Source organism: Lissotriton helveticus, chromosome 12 (assembly GCF_964261635.1).
Source record: "Lissotriton helveticus chromosome 12, aLisHel1.1, whole genome shotgun sequence".
Classification (NCBI taxonomy): domain Eukaryota; kingdom Metazoa; phylum Chordata; class Amphibia; order Caudata; family Salamandridae; genus Lissotriton; species Lissotriton helveticus.
The window spans coordinates 276,098,383-276,122,876 of record NC_136073.1 but is presented as its reverse complement, the minus strand read 5'-3'; the positions used below and the strand labels follow the sequence as shown (position 1 = coordinate 276,122,876).

General features: G+C 45.7%; 1 protein-coding gene across 2 annotated transcripts in view; it reads right to left on the bottom strand.

Moving 5' to 3' along the window:
• The window catches only part of PHLPP2 (PH domain and leucine rich repeat protein phosphatase 2), a 704,566-nt gene that overhangs the window by 152,255 nt on the left and 527,817 nt on the right, over positions 1-24,494 (bottom strand). For both annotated transcript variants that reach the window (XM_078669274.1, XM_078669275.1), the window contains 2 exons: positions 22,640-22,840; positions 7,374-7,536 (listed from right to left, as the gene is read on the bottom strand). In XM_078669274.1, coding sequence (XP_078525400.1) covers positions 7,374-7,536; positions 22,640-22,840 — 364 coding nt within the window. The remainder of the gene's footprint in view (positions 1-7,373; positions 7,537-22,639; positions 22,841-24,494) is intronic.

Here is a 24,494-nt window from a genome sequence, read left to right as displayed (position 1 = left end):
AACTTGCATCAAAGAGGACAAAAAAGAGACCTGTGTCTACAACAACAAGATTTGCACAAAACAAAAGAGGAATACTCTGCACCTTTGGCAAGTAGCCCTTGGAAGTGCATGATCGAGACATGTCCCAGGCTAAAGGTTGGTCCCCCCGGACAGAAGGACCCCTGTGAGAGCCAGAAGAAATCTCAGACTCCCATGAACTAGTGGCACTAGTCCCCTGTAAACTGCAGGTAAATCAACGCTCTGAATCTAAAGAAAAAGCTGGCCATCGGGCCCTCTGAGGGATCACCTAAAAGTAGATGGTAGTGGGAACTGTAGTCTTGCCTTCCACGTAGTTTGAGGCAGCTACTGTGTTCCCCCGGAAGTCAAAGAAGCTCTCTGCTGAGATTACTGCTGGCAAGGCCTCTTGGTCGCCAGTCCGTCAACTTATCCCTTCACTCATAGCTGCGCCTAAGGGGCACTCTGCAAAACCTTCATCCGACGTCAGCAGCGGCATGGTTGTAAACATTTTGCACCCAGTTTTCCACAGCACCATGTAAAGTGGTAAAAGCAGCTCTTCTGCAGCTCCCATTTAGCACCAGCCACAGCCAAGACAACTCTGCACCCGGACTCCATGGACCAGGTAAAATTAAACTGACTGTCATGGCCTGGTCCTGGGACCCGCATCACCTTTACCATGCCAGGGTTCCACGCAACTCGACCTGCAGGTGACATATTGTCACTAGTGGTTTTTCCCATTGACTGCAGCAATAAAGTCTCAGTGCATTATTTTGCACTGATTTAATACTGATTCTAAATTCTATAACTCTGGGTATATATATATATGCTATTCCAGTCGTTTTGGTGTATAAATTAAGATAAAAATACACTTTATTTTTGTAGATTGGTGTCGGATTTCTCTCGAGTTTTGTCAATTGCTTATGGGTCATGTTAGTACTCTGAAATGCTTAACATAATAATCCACCTTCCTTCACCAAGGCATCTGATGAGGGCAGCATGAGCAGCTGGGTCTGTCACTGAGTGAGGCCCACACTGAATTGCTCCACAGCTGGTAGGTAGATCCCAAGTCCACTTATTCCCAAAACAGAATGAAGGAAGTATAGTACCCCAGGGGTGGTCGGCTATCTAATGGTCCGGACCTCTTGCCCTTGAGCCTCAGTAGAGGGCAGCACAGCCAGCCGCATCTTTCTCTGTTTAAGGCAGGGTTTCCAGTGGTGGCCTCCACAGTAGGTAGGTGGGCCTCAGCTCGTCAGTGGTATGGAGGGTGAGGGGGAATCGTAAATAGTCTGGGAGGAGGCTGGCCGTGTTCAACAGGAGTCTCTAAAGAGGGGGTGACGTGGCCAGTGGCCACACTTTCAGGCCCTCCCACTGGGTCAGGCCAGTCTCCTGGGCCACTCTGCTTTCAATCCAACAGAATGGGTGATCATCAGGGGCCCCCGCACCCAGGCATTGCCAACAAGGGGTGCACACCACTGAGCTATCCTTCACGCTGGAGCCAGAGCCCCATACAGCTGAGGGACCCTCCAGCCCAAGGTCGTAATCAATTGTGCCGCCGTACTTAGGGGCCTATTATGATTGCAGTTTTTCCGCATCCTCCGGGCCGGCAGAAGCCACCGCCGGCCCGGAGGATGCGGAAAAACCGCAGCGGACCCACAAAGACCCACCGCCTCATTAGGATGGCTGGTGGGTCCTGGTTTCCGTCCGCAGCTTTTCCGCCGCGGTTGGCTTACAACCGCGGCGGAAAAGCTCTAATATGGTGGCGGTGTCTCTCAGACACCGTCCGCCATGATAGGAAGGGCTTTAACAAATGCTTTTCCGCGGCGGGTTTTCCGCCGTAAAAAAGCATGTGTAACTTCACTGTGGGGGCCCGTTGCGGGCCCCCTAGGTGAAGGGGGGTGGAGGGTGCACATGGGGGGTACCTATGGTACCCCCTGCATTTGTATGCAGAAATCGGCAGGCACCGCACGGTGCCTGCCGCTTTCTGCATACAAATGCAATGTATGCATTTTTACCATTGCGGCGGATGCAGCTTGAAGCCGCACCCGCTGCAATGGTAAAAATAGAGGATGTGACCGCCAGGGTGGGGGTCACATCCTAATTGCACAGGAGGGAACTCCGCAGGCAATGCGGAGGTTCCCTCCTGCTCTATGGTGGCGGACGGACTCAGGTCCGCCCGCCATCATAATCGGCCCCTTAGTTTGGAGTACTCACAGCCCAGAATAAAAGCAGGAGTGGCCAGTGAGTTCTGCAATTGTAATGTGTGAGATTCACTTTTTCCTTTTCTCACTTGGGTTAATGGTGAATGTGTACACTAAACAGCGACTGGTACTTGCTGTGGCACGAACATTCAGCACATTGTCTAACTGTTGTGAAGTAAAAGGATTGTTACATGGTGTTTGTCCTTTTCTTCTATGTGTCTGTCTTTTTCTTTCCACTTACATGAGAGTGAGCAACCTATGATGATAAGTGGGTACACTGGTAATTGCTAGCCAGATAACCCCATTGGCGGTTCTACCGGGAGGTGCTCACTCTCTTTCTCCACAATTTTTTGTGGTATGGGTGATGGTTTTTTGGCAATTTTAATTTTACCTTGTGTGTACTTTGACGAAGCGTGACACTTGCACAGGAACTAAGAGCCTTGATATAACAGGGAAGGGGTAGTGACACTATTATGCACACACCTACATGGATCTTGCAGTCTAACTGAAAAATAAGAGTGTCTTGAGGGACAGGCCATAATCTGGTTTGGTACTTATTGAGTGGGGGGCGGCCTGTACCTTTGTCCCCCCTAAGACTCCAAGGGAGTTGATGCCGCCAGAGACAAGGCCAGCCTACCTGGCAGGCACTCAGTTGTGTGGCTGACTCTCCAGGCGCCAACACCCAGGGTCGTAGCGACTGGCCAGGGGCACAAACCCGGCCTGCCGCACTTCCCAACCTGCTGAATTCTTGTCTGCCCAGAGGTCTCCGGCACCAGGAAGTCTGGTGTACCACCAGGAGGACTGCAGGAGCACAGATACAACAGCAGATGTACATTTATAGACCTAGGGCAGCAGGATTCAGCAGGATGGAGGAGGAGGTTTCGGATTGTTCTCAAAATGCGAATCCCCAGAGTACTGGAAATCTAATCATTGCAGTGGTCATTTATACTTTCTTTAATAATTTTTTTTGAGAATTTGACCTCCTTGGCCACGCCCTCAGACAATTTCACAGTGCACGTCATGGATTCTAATACATGGTGTGCTTATGGACATATCCTTCCCTAAATGTTCTAATTTTTTATGTGTATACGAATGGTGTAGGTATTTCTCCCAAGTATTAATTTGTGCCCAAATGAGCATGCGTAACAGCTCCAAGAGTACTGAACTCAACAGTCTGCTAATTACTCCTTGGTCCATTAAAACCCATGTCATGTCTGTCTCAATCCTGGACCAATCTACTATGTTTCAAACTTGGGCTTCTGTGTACATAGAAAAATTAGGAAACCCCTTTGGTTTTATTTATTGTAGGAGGTTCAAGGAGGTTCCAAACAAAATAGAAAAGGAACTGCAGCTGCTTAACCTGTAATATATTGTAATTGGGATGGCCTAAAATATGTTTAGGATTCTAAAACAAATATAGGACTCTTGGTAATATGTTCATCTTTATCTTATTAACCGTTCTAACCCTGCAGACAAACAAGAGTGACCATTTAATTAAGTCTGCTAGAAAGGCTTCCACAAAAGGGGAAAAGTGGCTTTGTAGATCTAGAAAATGTGGTGTAATTTTAATCACTAACTATTTAATATAAGTCACTACCCACTTAAATAGAAATTGTTCCTTCAAATATCACACTGTATCTGGATAAATGGATAGGTAGGTATTGGATCTCAGATTTCCCGTACTAACCTGCTTTTGCCTCAAATTCACTAATCAATTCGGACAGTGCAATTTCAGGGTTCAAAAATCGGAATAAATTAATCTGTATAAACATATATTTTTATATTATTCTGAACTAAGAGTTATCTCCTAAATAGCAGACGTCTGCCATATACAGCACAATAATGGTTCTATACTAAGTTAAAAAATAATTGGCGATCTGGAACACCCCTACGAAGTGCCCGCTTGCATCCAAAAAAGATAGGACATATACTGATTCACTGTAATCCTTGCTGTTGGATGATTACAATTTGTATCACCATCGATATATATATCAATAGCCAGTGTGCTTCCTCTGGTGGTGCCACATCCCTATACCAACATCCCATATGTAAAGAAAATCCATAAGTGGACTTTGGAGTTACCCCCTTCCCACCCTTCATCCACTCCCCATGACTTAAACAAACCAAAACAAACAATATGGATAAAAAAATTTATGTATTCCTTCCTAACATATGCATGAACACCTAAAGAGGTACAGAATACGCCAATTCCTATGAAAGAGAGGTTTTTTTTTTTTACAGGTTTATATAGCGCAAACTAGACCCGAGACATCGGGTAACAGAGCGCTTTACATGAGCACCAGTTTCGTTACAGATGGACACTTTCATTTTTGTTAGCATGGGGGGGATTAAGTGATTGGCCAGAATCACAGGATGTTGAGCGTCAGTGCCGAGAATCGAACCCGTTTCCCCAGCTTTGAGGTTGAACACTCTAGCCCTAAAGCTACATTCTCTCCCCAATTGAGGTAGTTGGAGAAACTATTGTGGGGAAGCCTACACAGTATGTCCACCCACATACACAGTACAACCCAGTTGCATGTAATGACACAGATAATTGTAGCAACTGAGCCTAGGGGTAGCAGAAAACCTCTCCCAGTTACCTTCCCTGGAACCTCTCACTGTAGCATCTGGCAATATGAAATCGGACTAATCAGTTTGGTCAGCTTTTGTCAGAAACGGTTCTAACTCAGCTCCACCAAAAGCTAAGGCATTTTCTTAGATCCTAGTCAAACATCCTTTGCTAAGAAGATCTTTGGTGTGCTCCCTCAGCCCATGAGTCCTTCTTGCACTTCACGCTGTTGTTGAAGATTCCTCTTCTGCTCTGAGCTCCTGCTTTTTGCCTGATCACAATCTCTTCCCCGGCCTGAGGTTCTGGGGGAGTCCTCATCTCCACTTGGTCTGTTTATACTGTCATTAACCTTAAGTGTGAGGCCCAAAGGTTTGGAAGCAATCTTTTTTTCTACAAAGTGGTAAGTGCTAGCTCCTTATTCGAATACAATCCAGAGGGGTACATCCATCTGTATGCACTTTTTTCCATTGGAAGGCCCTCTCCCTGGCCATCACCTGGTAGAACCAAGAACAAATCAGCAATTAGGGTTTTCGAGTCAGGGCCTTCAGCTCCCTCCTCCAGGCTCTTAGTTCTTAGGTTGGTCCTTCCAGGATCTAGTTTCCATTTCTTCTATCTTTAGCAGGTCTGTCTCAAGCTGGGCTTAAGCTTTTGCAATTGCTGCTATTTTTGACCTCCTTTCTAGAAATGTGCTACATCTTATCGCCATATTCAAATGCAATCCAAAAGGGGTACATACACCAGTACACACCTTTTCCACTGGAAGATTATCAGTCACTAGCCTGAAAGCAGAGCAGTTTTTTAGAGTAGATTTTGAAATTACTTATAATATGGCACATGAAACGTTCTGGAAATACACATCAGATTTCCATTTGGCCGCCAGAACTACTACTTCTTTTTTCGGCATAGTAGTACAACACAGTTAATGTATTGTGTGGTTCAACTGCTTCTGCCCCACCTGGTGAGCACAGACCTGGTGGCTCTATCCTTGTTCATCACTTAGCAGAAAGAAAAACAATGCAACAATTAGTACTTTCAGGCCAGGGGCTTCAGCTCTCCCCCCTAGGCCCTTAATTCACAGTTTCTCCCTCCAGGATTTACTTTCCAATTCTTCTGTCTGTAACAGATCTGCCTTGAACCTGGCTTCTGCTTCTCACTATTGGTCCTTTGAGGTCACTTTGAGCACTTCCACTGGGTCTGCTCTATTTTCGACAGCCTGTACTCTGGTACCACCAAGGAAGTGATTGATCTTAGAAAAAAACGCAGAGTATAGCTCTGCAGGCTTTTGTTAATATCTCCTTTGAGTCCTGCCCGCAGTCTTTTTCGAGTGACTAGAGGATGTCAACCAAGTCTGCTTATACGAAAGGCACATTGGGCCCTGATGATATGCTTTCTTGATCGGTCGCCTCTTGATTTCTCTTTGTGCGCACTATTTGCTGTCTCTTAGGCGCCGACAGGTAGGACAGCTGGCATCTCTATGTGCTTCTTTTATTAGGCGTTCATCTGAAGGCAGGGAAGTCAGACCACCATCAGATGCCATTCATTTCTGATTAAAAAGTTCCCCTTAATTCTCGTCTGGTAGTCTGCCTCTGCTGTTCACATCGTACTCCTAAATGCCTGCCTCCTCAAGTTAAATGTCACGCTCAGGGCTATGAGTCCCCCCACCTTTAGACAACCACAGCCACACCCCAACCTCTGTGTTCCTACCATTTCCTTCAGCTCATCCCGGCACCTTAAACTACAATGTTTCTGGCGTAGATGGGGGTCCTCAGAGGTTTCTATTATTTTTTTAACACTGGCCCATCTCCAGTATTGCACAAAGCCACTGCATAGACAATTCAGCTCAAAAATTCCAACAGGTTGCTGATTGTGATCATTATGCACCAGATGTCTCACAGGCAACACATCCGACAGCCTTGCAACTGTGACTTGACAACCAGGTCACCGCTCAGGTGCAATGCGGGTGCAGTATGCGGTCGTCCTCATTCCAGTGCCTTAGCCCCCTCAACATGAACTGCCATCTTGGAAGCAGGCTGCCAGTACAGGTCTGAAGCCCTACAGCTCCTTTCTTACTGCTTATGAGCCTTACAATGCTGCCGGAGAGCTCATTCCACCTCTCCGCCTTATTTGCCAGTTACACCAACCCCATTGGGTGACCTTTCACAACCTCTAAGGGGGGAAAGCACCTGAAGTGCAAGAGGAAAGCAGAAAGTGAGGTGAGACACATGCACTTATGGTACGGTCATGACCATGCCCCCCAAGATCTGACCTTTTAATAAAGAGTAGGGAGTGGAAAAGAGCAAGGGAGAGCAAGGAAAAAAAGGGGAGAAAGGAGGAGACAAAATAGTTCCTCATGTACTCCAATGCAAAGACCTGACGCCATCCAATTAAAAAACACAGTGTGACTGAAACGGTACTTAGGTAGAACAAATACAAGAATAGGGAGGCAAGCCACTGAATAAGAAACAGGGAACTGAGATAGATAAGAAGGCAACAGAACCACATGCAAGACCCAATGCCAAGTCTATGTTGGATAGAATCGGTCTGTTGCAACAACAGCTAAATAAAATGTGCACAGACGCAAAATGTTAACAAATGGCAGTGTAATGTACCTGAATCTGAGGAAGGCTGAAGATCTCGGGGAAGACATTAATGTGGTTGGAGTGTGCGATAAGTGTTTGCAGCGTTTTGCAATTTGCCACAGTAGTGGGAATGGCTTTCAGTTGGTTGCAACTCAAGTTTAGTTCCTCCAGCAGCTCCAATTTGTTCAGTTTGCTGATGTAAAAGAAACAAGACGTGATTTGTGAGGTCATGTGAAACCATAAACACAAAAATCCCCCATTGCATTATTACTGCATCAAAAGATAATCAAGCTTATAACTTACAGTTACCAACGCAAAATACACAAAGGGCCTCATAAAAAACATCCTGACTTAAGACAAAGCTCTTTACTTATAACAGTGGTGAAAGTCCACAAATTGCAGGTTCAAAATATTTGTATTTAACTACATACAGGTTAGATAGATTTAATCAAACTATTTCCAAATGAGCACGCACCCAAGAGCAAATAGGTATTTTCTACTGAGTCCAGCTCATCTTTGACAGTGACTGTCTTCTCAGGAATACTTCCAGACACAGAACACGCCCTCATAATATTTTCTATGTATTTCATAAAAGAGCAGATAGGGGCCTTCACACACTCAGATACCACACATTTTACATCGCAAAGAAAGCTCAATGTGCTGGGCACCAAACACAACACACTGTATTCAACACTTGCTTTACTACCACTCACTCTAACACACTTTCTTTCCAGCACAATATTCTCACACAAAGAAAAACAGAAATAAACAATACCATAATGCTTGGTGATAAGTGTCTCTATAACTGTAAACAGCTGGTGACTGCTCTCACCAACAACCACCATGACACAAGCGCAGGCATCACCTCCCTGTCGCACAATACAAAAATAAAATACAACTGCATAGTTCTGCAATCACTCATAATCACCACGGGAGTGAGGACCCGTTTTTATTGCGTCACACAACATAAAAATAGTATAACAGACATGATCCACCAGTCTCTGCTGTCATACAGCATTACACGGCGATGGTGCAGTCACAGCCACATCCGTTGCACACCCGACAAAGTACACAAACTCTTGCCACGCAGAGCACCTGGTCAAACATCAACAGCCATGCACATTCCTAACACACCTATAAATGCAAAACATTTAACAGACACATCTTGTAAAGCAGATTGCACCTCATATAAACCATAATGACAAAGTCACTTTCCTCACACTCAGATCAAAGGCCTACCGAAGGGCTTGTGTAAAATAAAGCTTCAGGTACCTTTCTAACAGATCTATTCATATAGTGACACAACAAACACATACCCAGATTCTCTGTCATCACACTCTAAACCATGCACCACTATGTGCGCCCAGTTTATGCCTTCTACCTTCAGTCTTCAACAATGCAGAATATTCTGATACACAGGTGTCTTGGTACAGGAGCAATGGAGAGAACAATAAAATGAACATAGACTCAAATCACAACAAATGTGCAATAAGGACCAATTCTGGCACATGTTGGGAGTTGAAATCCATCCCTGGCACCAAACTGATGCCTAAATTACAATACAAGTAGAAGTAATGCTCACGGACATATATTCTTTATTAATCTAGGGAGCATATATTGGTAAAGTTCCCCTTTTAACTGTTTCTGTCAACAGCAACATCTTTCCCTGTTGGTGAACTGAAACTATCATATCTTTCCTGCACACATTTTGCAACTATATTTTTAATGCTCCATATTAAAAACATCACACTCTATAAACGATGGAATCGAAATAGGACCTCAGTCTGGTACCCCAGCAAACCTTCACTCCCCACAGTACCAAAGACAAAAATATGTAGGCAATTTCTTTATTTTTCTTGCACTTTGTAATACATGTCTTTCATTTAAGCTAAAAAGATCAACATAATCCATATTTTTCCAACAAAACCAGGACACACTTCAACTTCATTTCAGAAAACACGGCTCGTACAATCCCTCAAGTCAAATGACACTCTTTCCTCCTTTTGATAGGATTTCTTTTTCAATAAACCAGCAGGTTCAAAACAAGACTTGAAGCATTTTGTTGAAATCTGGCCTTGGACAAAACACACCAGAGATGAATACTTCACATCATTTGTAATCTAAAAGGAGGCACAGAACATGAAGTCTGGTGTAAACTTCTTCAAAACCCTGCCCCGCAAGGCAAAGTTGGACCACAGAATGCAGCCACTTCAGCCAGCTGCACATTGATCACAATTGGAACACTTGCAACAGGCACACAAGTGTGCATTACACTGATTGACGTTGGCATGCTTTTTCACATCCAAACAAAAAGTCTCTCCTGCCAAAAAGGCATTCATGTTTAGATTTTGTGTATCTCTCACAGGACACCTGCCTAACACTATACAAAGCTGGCCCCAGAAACAGATTTGAGTATATGTGCTGCTGCATAGGATGCAGATTGGTTCTCTAATTCCTCAAGCTTAACAGCTACTATCTATTACCTGTAGACCAGAGGTCTTCAAACTTTTTTGCTCTGAGCCCCCTAAGCAAAATGTTTTGAAGTGAGGCCCCCCTCCAAAATTATACTGCAAAGATTTGGATAGGAGGAGGGATGATCACATAGGGCGGCGATCATGAGATCATTTTTGGAGTGCTCGTCTGTAGTTCGTAATCCACACTAAATGTGAGCTTATAAAAAAGCAACAGCATCAAACAAGAACACAATTGACCAAAAACACTACCGTCCATAATTGCCGTGCTGTGGGGCCCAATGCACTCCACCTGCTGCACTAATGGTGGCTGTGGTGCTGAGTAGCAGGCTAGCTCCTCTTCTTTCACTTCTTCCCCACCATGAATTTGAATTTAAAAACATTTGTACAGCGCACTTCTACCTAGCGGTTTCATGGCGCTATTGCGTTACGGAGGGTGACAGCAGTAGGAGGGGATTAGACAGAGTAGGCTTTGGTGAACAGGAAGGTTTTAAGATCCTTCCGGAACTGGGTATAGGAGGGCGAAGTGCGGAGGGCAACGGGAAGGGAATTCCAGAGAGTTGGGGCCAGGACAGCGAACCTCGCACCACCAGCCCTCTGTTTCTTAAATCGAGGGATGGCTAAGAGGGCCGCATGGGAGGAGCGAAGCTCTCTGCCAGGGAGATAAGGGATGACAGCGGAGCATAGAAATTTAGGGGCAGTCCCTGATCTGGCCTGGAAAGTGAGGCAGCCGAGCTTGAAGAGGGCACGCTCCCGCACCGGCAGCCAGTGTAGAGCTTTTAATAGTGGGCTGACCCGGTGGTATTTGGGAAGGCCATGGATCAGGCGCGCAGCCTGGTTCTGTACCAGCTGCAGGCGGTGGATCGCATAAGCGGGAGCCCCGTTGTAAATTACGTTGCCGTAATCAATACGGGACAATACCAAGGCTAGCACAATAATTTTTAAGGCAGGGAGAGAAAAGAAGCGGGAAACTTTCCTAATTATTCTTAAAGAAAAAAAACAAGAGGAGACGACTGAACCTAACGTGTGAATGAATAGAAAGTTGTGAGTCCAGAAAAATCCCAAGGGTTTTGACTTTGGGTACAGGAGAAGGAGGGACACCAAGTGAGGGGGGCCAGAAGGAAGGGGACCATGGACTGCAACCACCTCCAGTCAAGACCAACTCAGTTTTGTCTGGATTAAGTTTGAGGTGATTGCAGTTCATCCAGTCCTGGATGAATCTCATCACTGACTGGACGTTCTGGGCAGATGAGGGGGAATGGGAGAGGTTAAAAATTAGTTGGAGGTCATCGGCGTAATTGAACACCGTGACCTCCAGCTGCTGTAACATAAAAATGAGGGGGAAGATGTACAAATTAAATAAAAGGGGGGAGAGTGACGAGCCCTGGGGGACCCCGCACTCAACCTTACGAGAGGCCGCGGCAAAACCGGTTAGATGAACCGCCTGGGTTCTCCCGGCTAGGAATGACTCAAGCCACGAGAAGGCCAAGCCCTCAATGCCCGCCGCCCTGACACGGCAGAGAAGAATGGAGTGGTCCACCGTGTCAAAAGCGGCGGATAGGTCTAAGAGTATCAGGGCTTGAGGTGTCTTGGTATCAATGCCTTCCCGTAGCCTGTCCATCACCGAGATCACCACTTTCTCCGTAGAGTGCAGGGGTCTGAACCCGGCTTGGCGGGAGGAGAGGCAGTCATTGGCTTCTACATGGGCACTCAGAGTGGTCGTGACGTGAGTCTCAAGGACTTTTGCTAGGTAGGGCAGAAGGGAAATGGGGGGGTAGTTGGCAGGGGAGGATGGATCAGCGCCCGTTTTTTTTATAATTGGGACAACAACCGCTGATTTGTGTAAACTAGGGACAGAGCCCAATATAAGTGAGTCATTGAGGAGAGTCAGGGCCGGGATAGGACAAGCTAAGTAGATTTCCCTAAGGATGTGAGCTGGGGCGAAGTCCAAGGGGGAGCCTGACTTGACTCGGACCAACAGTGGAGGAAGAGAATCAGTAGTTAACAGAGGGAAGGTAGTCAGTTTGGGACCCGTGGGGGGAGGGGAGGGATTGACAAATGTGGGGGGGGGGAGGGGAATGTTAAGTTTAATTTTAGCAACCTTGTCAATAAAAAACTCATTGAGTGAGTTACAGAGGGACTGGGAAGGGGGGATGGTAGACGCGGCTCTGCCAGATGAAGCCAGTTCGTGAACAGTAGCAAATATTTCCTTGGAATGAGACTCTGCTGCCATCACCCTGTTCGTGTAGAACTCAGTTTTGGCTTCAAGAATGCCCTTTTTATAAACTTGTAACACGGACAAGTAAGCTGTCTTCTGCTCAGGGCTGTAAGATCTTCTCCAGACTCGCTCAGCCCTCCGTGCGGCCAACTTCAGTTTTTTTTATTCCGGGGTGAACCAGCGGTTGGCGGCATGGGCTCGCTTGACCGTAAGACGCTTTAAGGGGGCAAATTCATCGCCTGCCACGGTCAGCCAGTTGTCAATGGCGGCCAGCTGCGAGGTGGCTGTAAGGCCCGATAACTCTGGGCTGGTGTTCGCCAAAGTCGAGCAAAGGGAAGACATGTCGGTTTTGCCCCATTTCCTGACCCAGGTGTTTTTGGGGAGTTGAGGTTTAATCATCGGGGCTAGGGCAAGGGAAAAGGTGATGATGAAATGATCTGACCAGGGACAGGGAACTATTGTGGGGGGTGTTGACGGGATGTTTAGTAACCAGATTTGATCTAGCGTGTGGCCGTGAGTATGAGTCGGGCCATGGACTATCGGTGAGAAGTTAAGACTGGACATAAGGTTGGTGAACTCCCTAGACTGAGGGCTCTCAGCAGGATCATTGGGCCAAAAATTGAGGTCCCCCAGAACTAATACTGATGAATTATTAATCACCAGTGTAGCTAGAAGGGACTGAATATCAGAAAGAAAGGAGGGAGTAGGCTGAGGGGGGCGATAGATTAGAACAAAAGTGAGAGGGACCAGATGCGAAGTCGATCGAGCTAGGAGGTAATCCACGTCCGGAATGGGAGGGGAGGGGAGGAGCTGAAAATTAAAAGTTGTTCGAGCTATTAGGGCCACTCCACCGCCCCGCCTGCCCTCAGGGCGATCCGCTCGGATAGCCGAGTAAGTGGGTGGTAGGGCGGCTAACACATTGGGGAGGGAATCGTCCTTGAACCAGGTTTCTGTCAAGAATAAGAGGTCTGGTGCATGAGAATCAATATAATCGAAGAGCTCATACTGGTGGGTGACCGCAGAGCGAGTGTTTAAGAGTGTGGCAGAAGTGCTGGGTGCAGGGAGAATGGGGGCAGGGAGCGAGATGAGAACAGGAGGAGTTGTAATAGGGGGTAGGACTAAGGAGGTTACCATCGCAGGAGGCAGCCGAGGGGGAAAAGTAAACAGGTCTAGCTGCTTCAAGCGGGCGATGGTATGACAGCCGATGGCCCCGGGGGCCCAGTAGGAGCAAAGCTGGGAGGGCGAGTATATGTGGGGACGAGCAGCGTCCGGGGCCCCTAGCCCCGGCCGGCCGCGGACGGGCGCAGACGGGCTTAACTCTGGCGCGACTCCGGCGCAAAGCCGGCGCGCCCGCTGCGCTCGTCCGCTGCGCTGACGCATATGGAGCGTTAAGTAGACGGATGCGAGGGGGGTGGGCGGAGTCAACAGGGCGGGTTGGGAGGCGGATTAAAATACAGAAACAAGCCAGCCGCTCGTAATCAGCGGGACGAGGGACTGCTTGTATTCAGCAGAGAAGGAGGTAAGTTTTAAAAGTAAATGCGCTCACAGCCTCGCGCTAGCCCTCTGCCACCGGGCTTACTCGCAACACTGAGGCGAGGAAGAGGAAAGCCTAAGTAGGCGGATGCGAGGGGGGTGGGCGGAGTCAACAGGGCGGGTTGGGAGGCGGATTAAAATACAGAAACAAGCCAGCCGCTCGTAATCAGCGGGACGAGGGACTGCTTGTATTCAGCAGAGAAGGAGGTAAGTTTTAAAAGTAAATGCGCTCACAGCCTCGCGCTAGCCCTCTGCCACCGGGCTTACTCGCAACACTGAGGCGAGGAAGAGGAAAGCCTAAGTAGGCGGATGCGAGGGGGGTGGGCGGAGTCAACAGGGCGGGTTTGGAGGCGGATTAAAATACAGAAACAAGCCAGCCGCTCGTAATCAGCGGGACGAGGGACTGCTTGTATTCAGCAGAGAAGGAGGTAAGTTTTAAAAGTAAATGCGCTCACAGCCTCGCGCTAGCCCTCTGCCACCGGGCTTACTCGCAACCATGTGTGACCATCACTTCAATCTTGAAACAAGGCTGGTTTCTTTCTGGAAGAAAATTAGCTACTGCACACTGCCCCCCTTTTTTTGTGCCAAGGGCGCCATCTGCCCTACTGCTAGCAAGGAAAATTAGCCCCCATGCCCACTTAGTATTGCAAAACATTCATAATTATGATTGAGTGGGCCCCTATGTAAAAGTGTCACTGTGCCTGTTTCACTAATGATAGGTATTGCCTTGATGTTGCCTCTGATGTTTGCTAACATGGGCTCCCATCTCACACCATCCCTCTCCCTCCCATGTCTCATCATCAATCTCCCTCTCTGATGCCCAAATCAAGGTGTCTCCTCTGCTTAATTTTCCCCTCCCTTGGTCCACTATTATAAGGCTCAAAGAAAGAAACACTGGCCCAGCAAGTATTTCCTGCAACTGCAGCACCAATGATTCCCACAGCTCTGTGTAGCAGGCTGTCTTCTCTGCCTAATAAGCAGGCCCATTACTTTTAGGCCAGATGCCCAAGGCAGGCTTTCTGCTTCCTTGTGTGAAAAAAAACCAAAAAATCACATTTAACTCCCTCTGTTGCTTAGGCCCTGTTCCATGCGTGCACAACACTGGTGACCTGGGCCCTATTGCTAACAAGGAAAATGCACCCATGTTCTTTTTCATAGTAAGACTGCTATAACTGGTGTCCGGTGCCAACTCATAGATGGTGTGGAGGGCTCCCATGCTGTGAAACATGTAGTAGAGAACTAAAGAAGAATATGCCTTCTCTCCAAGGTGCCTGCTACCTGAATGAAATGTGTGCAACAGTTAACTACCACATAAAGGCTGCTTTGGAGTCAGGGTAGCTTTTAATTAATGCAGTCACTCAGCTTAGTGGTGACAAATATTTATTCTGTTTGAGATGTAATATATGTGTCTGTTAAAAGGAGTGCACTATTTAAATGGACACATATAAAAATATCCCCACTAGGTATAGTCTGAATGCTTATTGCTAACAGGTGTATTTTTAAAGCACTTGTTTTATATAGTGTAATAACAATTTTAAATAATGGCATTCACAGTGCTTTCTGTCACAATTGAGACCTCGTCGCACTGTAAACAAGTCACTAATCCTCACTGCACCAATCAGGATTTAATTCTGTGACTCTCTGGTCACATACGAAGACATCTGCAGTGATCACATTAGCCAACTGAGGTTTCATAAGATAAAACAGTATATTTCACTTAGATTAGTTTAACCTGCATTTATTATTCAATTGAGGTGTGTGCGTGTTTTCATATGCAGTTACCTGAAAGTGAACAAAAAACAATTACCTGCAGATATTGTCTCTTTTTTAGCTGTCTTTGACATTAAATTCACACTCACTGATCCTGCCCCAAACCACTCAGTAGTACTCATTACTATCATGTTTCATTTTCTTGTTTTCAAAGTGTTCGGTGTTTGTGATCAGTTATTGAACACAATCAATATGAAAACAAGTTACTTACCTGTAACTTTGATTCTCCAGTATTGGAAGCTTTCATAGATTCACATGCCTGAAACATTCCCCGTCATCGAGACGGGAGTCTCCAGTATTATAAAAAAGCAATACTTAGTTGTATAGGAAACTGAAAAGAGGCCTAGGCCCATTTCGCTTTTGCAACCCAAAACCTTTGTTATGTAAAAAAAAACAAATTTGTCTCTGAACCAAACAGAGCTCTTTACCCCCCTAGAACACTCCTGAGAGAACCTTTTGTCCCTCAGATTTTCGTGCACTTGTGCCATAGACACCTTTTGTGCTAAATCCAAGGTGAGCCTCTCAGGGGAGGAGGGTGGGTCGCATATGAATCTATGAAAGCTTCCAGTACTGGAAAACCAAAGTTACAGGTAGGTAACTTGTTTTCTTACTCCAGTATTGGAGCTTTCATAGATTCACATGCCTGAATCAGAATAGTGAGCAGTAAAAAAATAGCAAATATTTTGTTACCTAAGCTCTCGAACTAGGCAACATATGTTATCTGATAATAGCAGTATTCCTTTATAAATATATATAGAGAAAAACTTCATAAATTGTATATAATATAGCTTACAACAATAAAATGTGCTCATCTCACTAATAAAGGACGGAGGGATGGTAAAGAGAACTCACTGTTACTGGAAAAGGTTCCTCAGTACAGCTTGTCCCACTGCCACATCCTTCTCTGAAGGTGCATCGAGGCAGTAATGTCTGGTGAAGGTATGCATACTCTTCCAGGTAGCAGCCCTGCACATATCCTGGATAGGTACGCCCGCAAATAAAGCAGTGGAGGTGGACACTGCCCTTGTAGAATGGGCACGTACTTGTGCATTCAACGGCTTCCCTGCCACGTGATGACAGAACTGTATTGCACTTGAAATCCATTGGGCAATTCCCCTCTTTGACAACGGAAACCCCTTCCTAGGGGCGCTATAAGCAACAAATAGTTGAGAAGAGTTTCGGAAAGGCTTTGTTTTTTGCAAGTAGAACTTCAGACAGCATTGAACATCCAATGAATGAAGAGCTTTTTCAGCTGCTGTTGATGGTGGAGGGAAAACCCTCTTAAGCATCAATGGTTCATTTGGATGAAAGTCTGTTGGAACTTTTGGAATGAATTTTGGATTAGTCCTGAGGACAATCCTGTCCTCTTAGAACTGCAAAAACGTTTTTTGTATAGTGAGAGCCTGTATTTCCCCAACTCTTCTGGCTGAAGTGAGAGCTATTAGAAGAGCCACTTTCCAGGATAAGAATTTTAGATCCGCCCTGTGAATTGGTTCGAAGGGCTCTTTCATCAATTGAGATAGAACAATGTTCAACTGCCAGAGAGGTGGTGGAGGTCTAATGAAAGTCTGAAACAATCCCTTCATGAACTGTTTAACAATTCTTTCAGACCACAATGATGGACCAGAAGAAGTTATTCTATATCGAGAAATCGCCGCCTGATGCACCTTAATAGAAGCATGGGCCAAACCAGATTTCGCTAGCATCAGAGTATAAGGAATAATTTGATGTGCCGCTAAATTCAGAGGATGGCTATTCCGTTCTTGGCATCACATACAAAACTCTTTCATTTCATCCTATACATTCTGTTTGTACTCTCCGCCCTGGCACTTGCTAGAATATCTCTGCATTCTGCAGAAATATCTAAGTGGTGAAATTCGCAGTATTCAGGTGCCAGGCCGCTAAGCGCAGCAATTTCGGGTCTGGATGAAGTACGTGTCCCCGGGACCTTGTCAAGAGTGATGGTATCGGTTGTAGACAAATTGGATGATCCTCCGACAATAGGAGCAACTCCGTGAACCAGTGTTGCCTGGGCCACCACGGAGCTATCAGCATTACTTTGCACGGCTCCTTTTTCATCTTTGTGAGAACACGTGGAAGGAGGGGAATTGGAGGAAAGGCGTAGGCAAAGACGCCTGACCATGCCTTCAAAAACGCATTCCCCCAAGACCCCCGTTGGTGATGCCAACTTGCAAAGAACTGGCATTTTTTGTTCTGAGCTGTTGCAACAGATCCACTGTCGGAACTTCCCATTTGAAGACGACACTTTGTAATATGTCTTGGTTGATTTCCCACTCGTGGCAGGTCAATTTCAGTCTGCTGAGAGTGTCTGCTTTGATGTTCTGATCTCCTGGAAGATGTTCCGCCATTAGAGATACTCCATGCTCTACAGCCCACTTCCATATCTTTTGTGCTTCTCATGACAGGGAGAGTGATCTTTTACCTCCCTGCTTGTTGAGGTAGTGCATCGTGGTTGTGTTGTCTGTCCTTACTAGAAGAGATGTTCCCTGAATTCTTGGTAGAAAAACCAGGAGAGCTAAGCCTACCGCCCTGAGCTCCAGCAATTTGATGTGAAGTTGTTGTTCTTGCAATTTCCACTGACCGCTGACTTGCAGATCCTGAAGGAATGCTCTCCATCCTTCCAGAGATGCATTAGTGGTAATTACCAATGAAGCTGGTTCGGTCAGGAAGGAAAGACCCACCGAGATGTTCCTTCTTTGGGTCCACCATGCTACTGCTTGCACCATAGCAGGCGTGATTTTCACCTTGTCCTCAAAGGGTCCCTCTGCCTGGTGCCATTGTCGATCCAGCTCCTCCTGTAATGGACGCATTTTTAGTCGGCAAAAGGGAATGAGAGGTATGCAAGAGGACATTGTCCCTAGCAGCGACTTGTACTTGCGTACTGAAAGACACTTTTTTCTTGTGAACTCCTTGGCCAGAGATAAGGGCCCCAGTTGCCTCTCTGTGGAGAGAAATGCTTTGTCTACTAAGGTGTCCAGAATTGCTCCTAGGAGTGTGATCTTCCTTGAAGGCTGAAGGGAGGATTTTTCCATATTCAAAGTCAGTCCCAGTTCGGCAAACAACTGTATGCATGCCATAGTTAAAGTCTGGGTTAAAGTTTCCGATGGCGCTTTTACCAACCAGTCATCCAGGTATGGAAATACTTGGTGTTTTTGCTTTCTGAGAAAAGCTGCCACTGGCGCCAGACACTTTGTAAAAATTCTCTGGGCAGACTTGAGGCCAAATGGTAGCACTTTGAATGGGTAATGGTCTCCGGCCACTGTAAACTGAAGATACTGTCTGTGGGAAGGATGAATGAGGATGTCATCCCATTCCTTGTTGGGATCTGTTATTTCTCCCACTTCCTGGTCATCATCGTCCGTGGTGACAGGGTCCTGGTGGTGCTGTGTTTAAGGAGTTGGAGGCGTAACTTCTTGTAGCGATTCCCTGCTTCTAACTGGAGTAGCAGGGAAGGAACGTGAATGTGAGACAGATTTCCTGAGAAGCTGTTGTCGGCGGAAATCTCTTTTTATAGTCAGCCAGCATAAACTGCTGATCCATCATCATGGAGGATGGCATAGCAACCTCCTGGTACCCTTGGTGATAATGTTGTTGCGGGAGGTTCTGGTACTCCCCATATCCCTCCTCATAGTCATCATCCTTACATTTTACATGTAGTCGGGAGGGACTACTGGCGTAACAAAAGGGTCCATCATCCTCCTCCTCTTCTGAATCCACCTCCTCTAGCGGGTGTGTTGGCACTAGAGGGGAGGTGACCTCTGGTATAATCCTCCTCTTTCGTACAATTACCAGTTTTTCTGCAATTTCCCTCGTCGACGAGCCCATCGACGAGATCGTCGTCGACACTACTGTCGTCGATGCCATCGTCGACACCAGGTGTAAAGCGTTTTCCGTCGTCGGCGACATAGTCACGTCGTCGATGTTCCCGTCGACGACCCCATCGTCATCACCATCAACAACGATCCCGTCGTCGACATAGTCGTCGATGGAGAGGATACCGCAATAGGCAATTACGGTAACTTTGATCGTTTCATTACCTCTATCATCGCCGTCGACGAAGATGGTTTCTTTGTCGATGATCCCGTCGACAATACAAGTTTCTTAGATTTTTCCTCAGGAGGCATAGAAGACCGCTTTCTGAAGGATTCTTTGACCTAAGGAGGTGACTTTGACGGTTCAGGAGTTGATTTTTTCGATGGTTTTTCTCCAGAAGTAGGTCTGTTACTCTCCTTTTCCACAGATTGAGGAGATTTTGGAGGACTACGCCCAGAAGACCCATGAGTGTTTTTTTAGAGCCTTCTCAGGTAGTCTCCTGAGGAATGAGTTTGATGAAATTTTTTTCTCTTTGGAGATCTCCTGGAAGTTGATGAGGAAGCCCCATCACTGTCGCTGGAGATAACCTCCTTTCTGGCCTTTAGCTTTTGAAGCCATATCAAAAGGCGTCCTTCACGATCTCTCAGAGTCTTACTTGAGAATGTACGACATACCTTGCAGTCTTTGGCCTGGTGATCTGCGTATAGACGGTAAATGCAGTCAGTATGAGGGTCATTAGTGTAGAGCCTCTTCTTTGAACAAGTGGCACAGGCTCTAAAAAGACCTTTCTCTAAAGAATGTATTTGAAGGCAGTCCAGAGTAGTACAAAATACAGTTGAAGATGTAAGAACAAAGTTCTTCAAAAAGGTTGAAAATAGCAGAATTTGAGCAGAGCTCAAAGGAGACTCCCTAGCACAACGTGCAGTAGAAAACCTGAGGGGCAAAAGGTTCTTTCAGGAGTGTTCTAGAGGGTGAGGAGCTCTGATTGGTTCAGAGAAAAGTTTGGTCTCTTTTACATAATGAAGGTTATGGGTTGCAAAATGGAAATGGGTCTAGGCCTCTTTTCAGTTTGCTATACAACTAAGCATTGCTTTTTTATATACCGGAGACTCCCGTCTCGGCGACGGGGAATGATTCAGGCATGTGAATCTATGAAAGCTCCAATACTGGAGTAAATAACATTTATAGGTGCTGCCTTTGTATATTGCTGTATGGTCTTGCAGTAACATTCTCATGATGTATTATGTTTTGTGTGATCTGTAGGCATTTAATCGCCATTTCTACTGTAAATATAGTTAGACATTAGGAGACTTCATTAAAGTGCTATGTATTCACAAAAACTCACATTTCTGACTGAACATTCACACTGTTTTTGCAACTATGATAACTTTGTTGTACTGTAGCTAGCCTCAGCTCTAAGCCACTTTTCAACTAGACTTTGGCTGCTTGTGCACATCCACCCAGAAAGCCAACACCAGTACTCCCCGTTAATACCAGTACTCGCAGCAAACACCAGTACACGCAGCAAACACCAGTACTCGCAGCAAACACCAGTACTCGCAGCAAACACCAGTACTCGCAGCAAACACCAGTACTCGCAGCAAACACCAGTACTCGCAGCAAACACCAGTACTCACCAGTGGCTAACAAAACTTGAGGGGTTCCCTCTGCAAACTACATAGCAGGGGGCCATGCTCCAGACCCAGTTCGGAGCTCTCAGGCCAGGGGACTGCTAAGTGCCAGAGGGGCTTAGTTACGCAACTGGTACTCACAGCTTTGATAGTTTTTGACTGTCCTTGCCATTATAATATAATAATAATAATAGGGGCATTTATAAAGCGCTGAGTTACGCACACCGGCGTGTCCCCGCGCTGAAAAGTGGGAGAGGCGGCAAACAGGAAAGAGCAGCTGCCAGGCAGGCATTTATCTAACAGAGGTGGGTTTTTAATTTCGCTCGAAACCTCCTTTCTTTAGGTTCCCAGCGCAATCCGCTGGGAGTTTGTTCCAGTAGTTTGCCGCTAGATACCTAAAGGATCTCCCTCCCATGCGGGCTTTCTTCACCTTTGGGATCCTCAACAGACCCCCCCCCCCCCCGCGGATCTGAGCGCTCGGGCAGGTTCATAGGCTTCAATCAGTCTCTGCAGTGGTCGAGGTGCCCTCCCATTCAAGATCCTGTGACAGGTGCAGAGTGCCTTGTACATTGATAGGATTAAATAAAAATACACACCAACACCTGCACATACAATGAATCAGAACCAGAATACACACATTTCAATAGTAAAGTGCAAGTAACATTCGAAGAAAAAAAACACACACTTCCTCCACGGGAATACAGAGGAGAGCAATCCAACCCTTAAAAGAGAAATTAACAATTCCTTAGCCCTGTTTAAAGATTGTATCTAAGGTCAGACACAAAGGAGGAGAAATCACTCTCATATGGGTGCAATCAGATTTTTAAATACTGGTCCTAGAACCTGTGAGAAAAGCAATCTTCCATCATGTAATTCAGTGCTTTCGATGTTTACCTTACAGTGCCTCATGCAGTCAACTAAAAAATGCTGCGCTAAACCAACTAACGTTTTTCAGGAATATACTAAGCATGTCTTAATTAATGAGGCGCTCTTCAAGTAAGAAACTCTGCAATGCGCCATCTTTGCCTCTATTTTACAGGAAACAGCCCTCTTCTTAAAACAGAAAACAACAATAACTCATCACCATTGAAACAGACATCTATGAACGACTGTATGAACACCACACCGTCCTCAATTTTTTTTAATGTGCTTTAACTGCTTCATGTAAATGAAGACAGCCTGGAAACACACCTTTCCTGCTTCCAGGCTAGCTTCATTTACATGTAATTGCAGGCCCATTTGTGATCCCCCTGGGAACACATCCACGCCCCCCCAGGGGGGTGCGCCCCACAGTTTGAAGACCTTTGCTGTAGACTGTAGCTCCAATCAACGTCCTCTGGACTCTAGTAAAGCCCTTCGGTATCTGCTCTTGGGCAGAATGCAATTCCTCATGGCTCCCCCATGGGCTCCAACCCCAACTACAACCAGGTCAGGAGGGAACCTCATAAGTTTCTTCTGTTTCACAGTTCTATCTAATTTTAGTCTTTTTTATTTGTAGTCCTTAGTGCCATTATTTCTGATGAATGTTCAAGAGTTGTAGGAACAACAGACTTGCTTATTTAACTATATAATACATCTTAGCAGTTCTAGATGAACACTACAGCATGATCTAACATGTCTTTCATGTTCATCTTATCTGGTCTCATCTCAGACTCTTCCAACTGTCTCTTCAAAACCATTCAGCATTGGTTCTTAGCCTGCAACACAAAACTAACTGGGAAGTACCTTCACATACAACAACCACAGCACTCTCAAACACCACACATGTCTTCCCTGTACACTTTATATTTCCACCTTTATCAAATATGATTCCACTTCAGGTTTTAGGCTTGCAGTTACCTGGCAGGAAACATCTGCAGCTGATTATTTGCCATTCGCAATACACGCAGACTGGAGTGTCCAGTTAATGCAGGGATGCATTCATCTGTGAGGTTATTATTGGTCAAGTACAGGTGCTGAAGCTCACTTGAGGTCTCCTCTCCATCGCTGGCCACAGGTAAAAACTCCAAACCATTTGCAGACGCATTCAAACACCTGAGACTAAGAGAGGCAATTGTTATAATTATCAATACATTCCAGATTCACATGTGTACCTGTAGAACTGGCAAAAATAGTAACTCCAATGGACAGTTATATTAGAAAATATGAAATTACCTACTGATCAGTCTTTATCTCAGACCTCGGCTTTACACATGTACCTTTTTTTGTGTGACCACTCCAGTAGACATCTAACTGATGATGGAAATAAACATGCATCCCACCATTGACCTGGAAAAAGGTCTTATTTGGGTGGCTTTTAGATGAGCTGAATTCCAAACTTCGTCCAGGAATGTAGATCAACTGCTGTAAATGTGGATTTCTTATGTCAGGGACGTTTTCCTGACAGCATTCTATTGATCACCCACTTACTAATAATAGAGTAAAGAGAAGTTGCCTAACCCCATCTAAAAATGTGGCTGAGCACTAGGCTTATTTTGTTATTGGGTGCAAATTCCATTATTCCAACATCTGATGTTCTCTAAACCCATGGTGGAACCTGAGAAAGCACTCTTTGCTGGTTCAGGTGATGTACAACCGATACCCATGTGTAAATCACTATTAATGCAGACTGGAGTTTGAATGGTAGCACCTTGAACTGAAAGATGAAACCCTCTTAACCTCGAACGCACCACTTCTGCATTAGTTAACTGACCAGTCAAAAAACTATACAGTCTGAAGATCTACTGTGTAAATACTATGGTCCTTGTGAATAGCTGGTGTGATTTGTTGTACATCTAACTTCCAGAACTTCTTTTTATAATTTGTTTACATAAGCTCCAATATAAATCTTAGTTTGACTAAGCAAGCTTGATTTTGGGCAATGAAAATATGTGAGGGAACACCCATGTTTTCCTTGCTTTGCATTTCTGTTTTGGTCCCAGAGTTTAAACTTTCTACTTGAAAAGTTGTAAGTCGGTTGGTTTGTGTTGAGCAAGTGGAAACCACAGGAGGTGGACAGTATCCTTTCAAAATGAGCTCCAGTCCCACAAGCCTGGAGTGATTTCTTCCCCCAATCTGGAAGAATATAGACACTGGCTGTTCAACTTCGGTACTGATTGGTGGGGTCATGAGGAGGAATAATTTGTTATAAGTAGAAGTCTACGGAGATTTTTGGCTGTTGCTGAAGAACTACACCCTCTCTCTTTCAGGATTGTGCTCTGCAGCATTATCCATATGTTGACAACTCTTCCAAGTCTTTTGTAGAGCAGATGAATTGTTCTGCCGCAATTTTTCCTTTTTTCTCTGACGTCATGTTGTTCTCTAAAGAGCTCTGCAAACTTATTCATGGACTCTCAGTGGACATCTTAATACTGACTCAGGAGGGCATGGAGACTTGCTGCTCGAATGTATGTAGCAGCTGGGTGTTAAGAACATGGAATCCCTTGCTACAGTGTCTACTTGGTGATCACCTTCCAACAGACACTTCTTAGACAGACACCTTTATTCTGTTTTCCAGTGGTGATTCTTGCATCCTCCACACACAACTACATGCAGAAGAAGGGTTTGTTAGGCTCAGGAGAGGCAGCCAGTTCATACAGGACACACCTGTACACCATTTTCTTGATCTTAGATGCGTAGGCAAGTCTTGCCAAAGCTGCATGCTGCATATTACTCCCATTACTGTCTTCTCCAGTTTCCGGTTAACATAGATTGA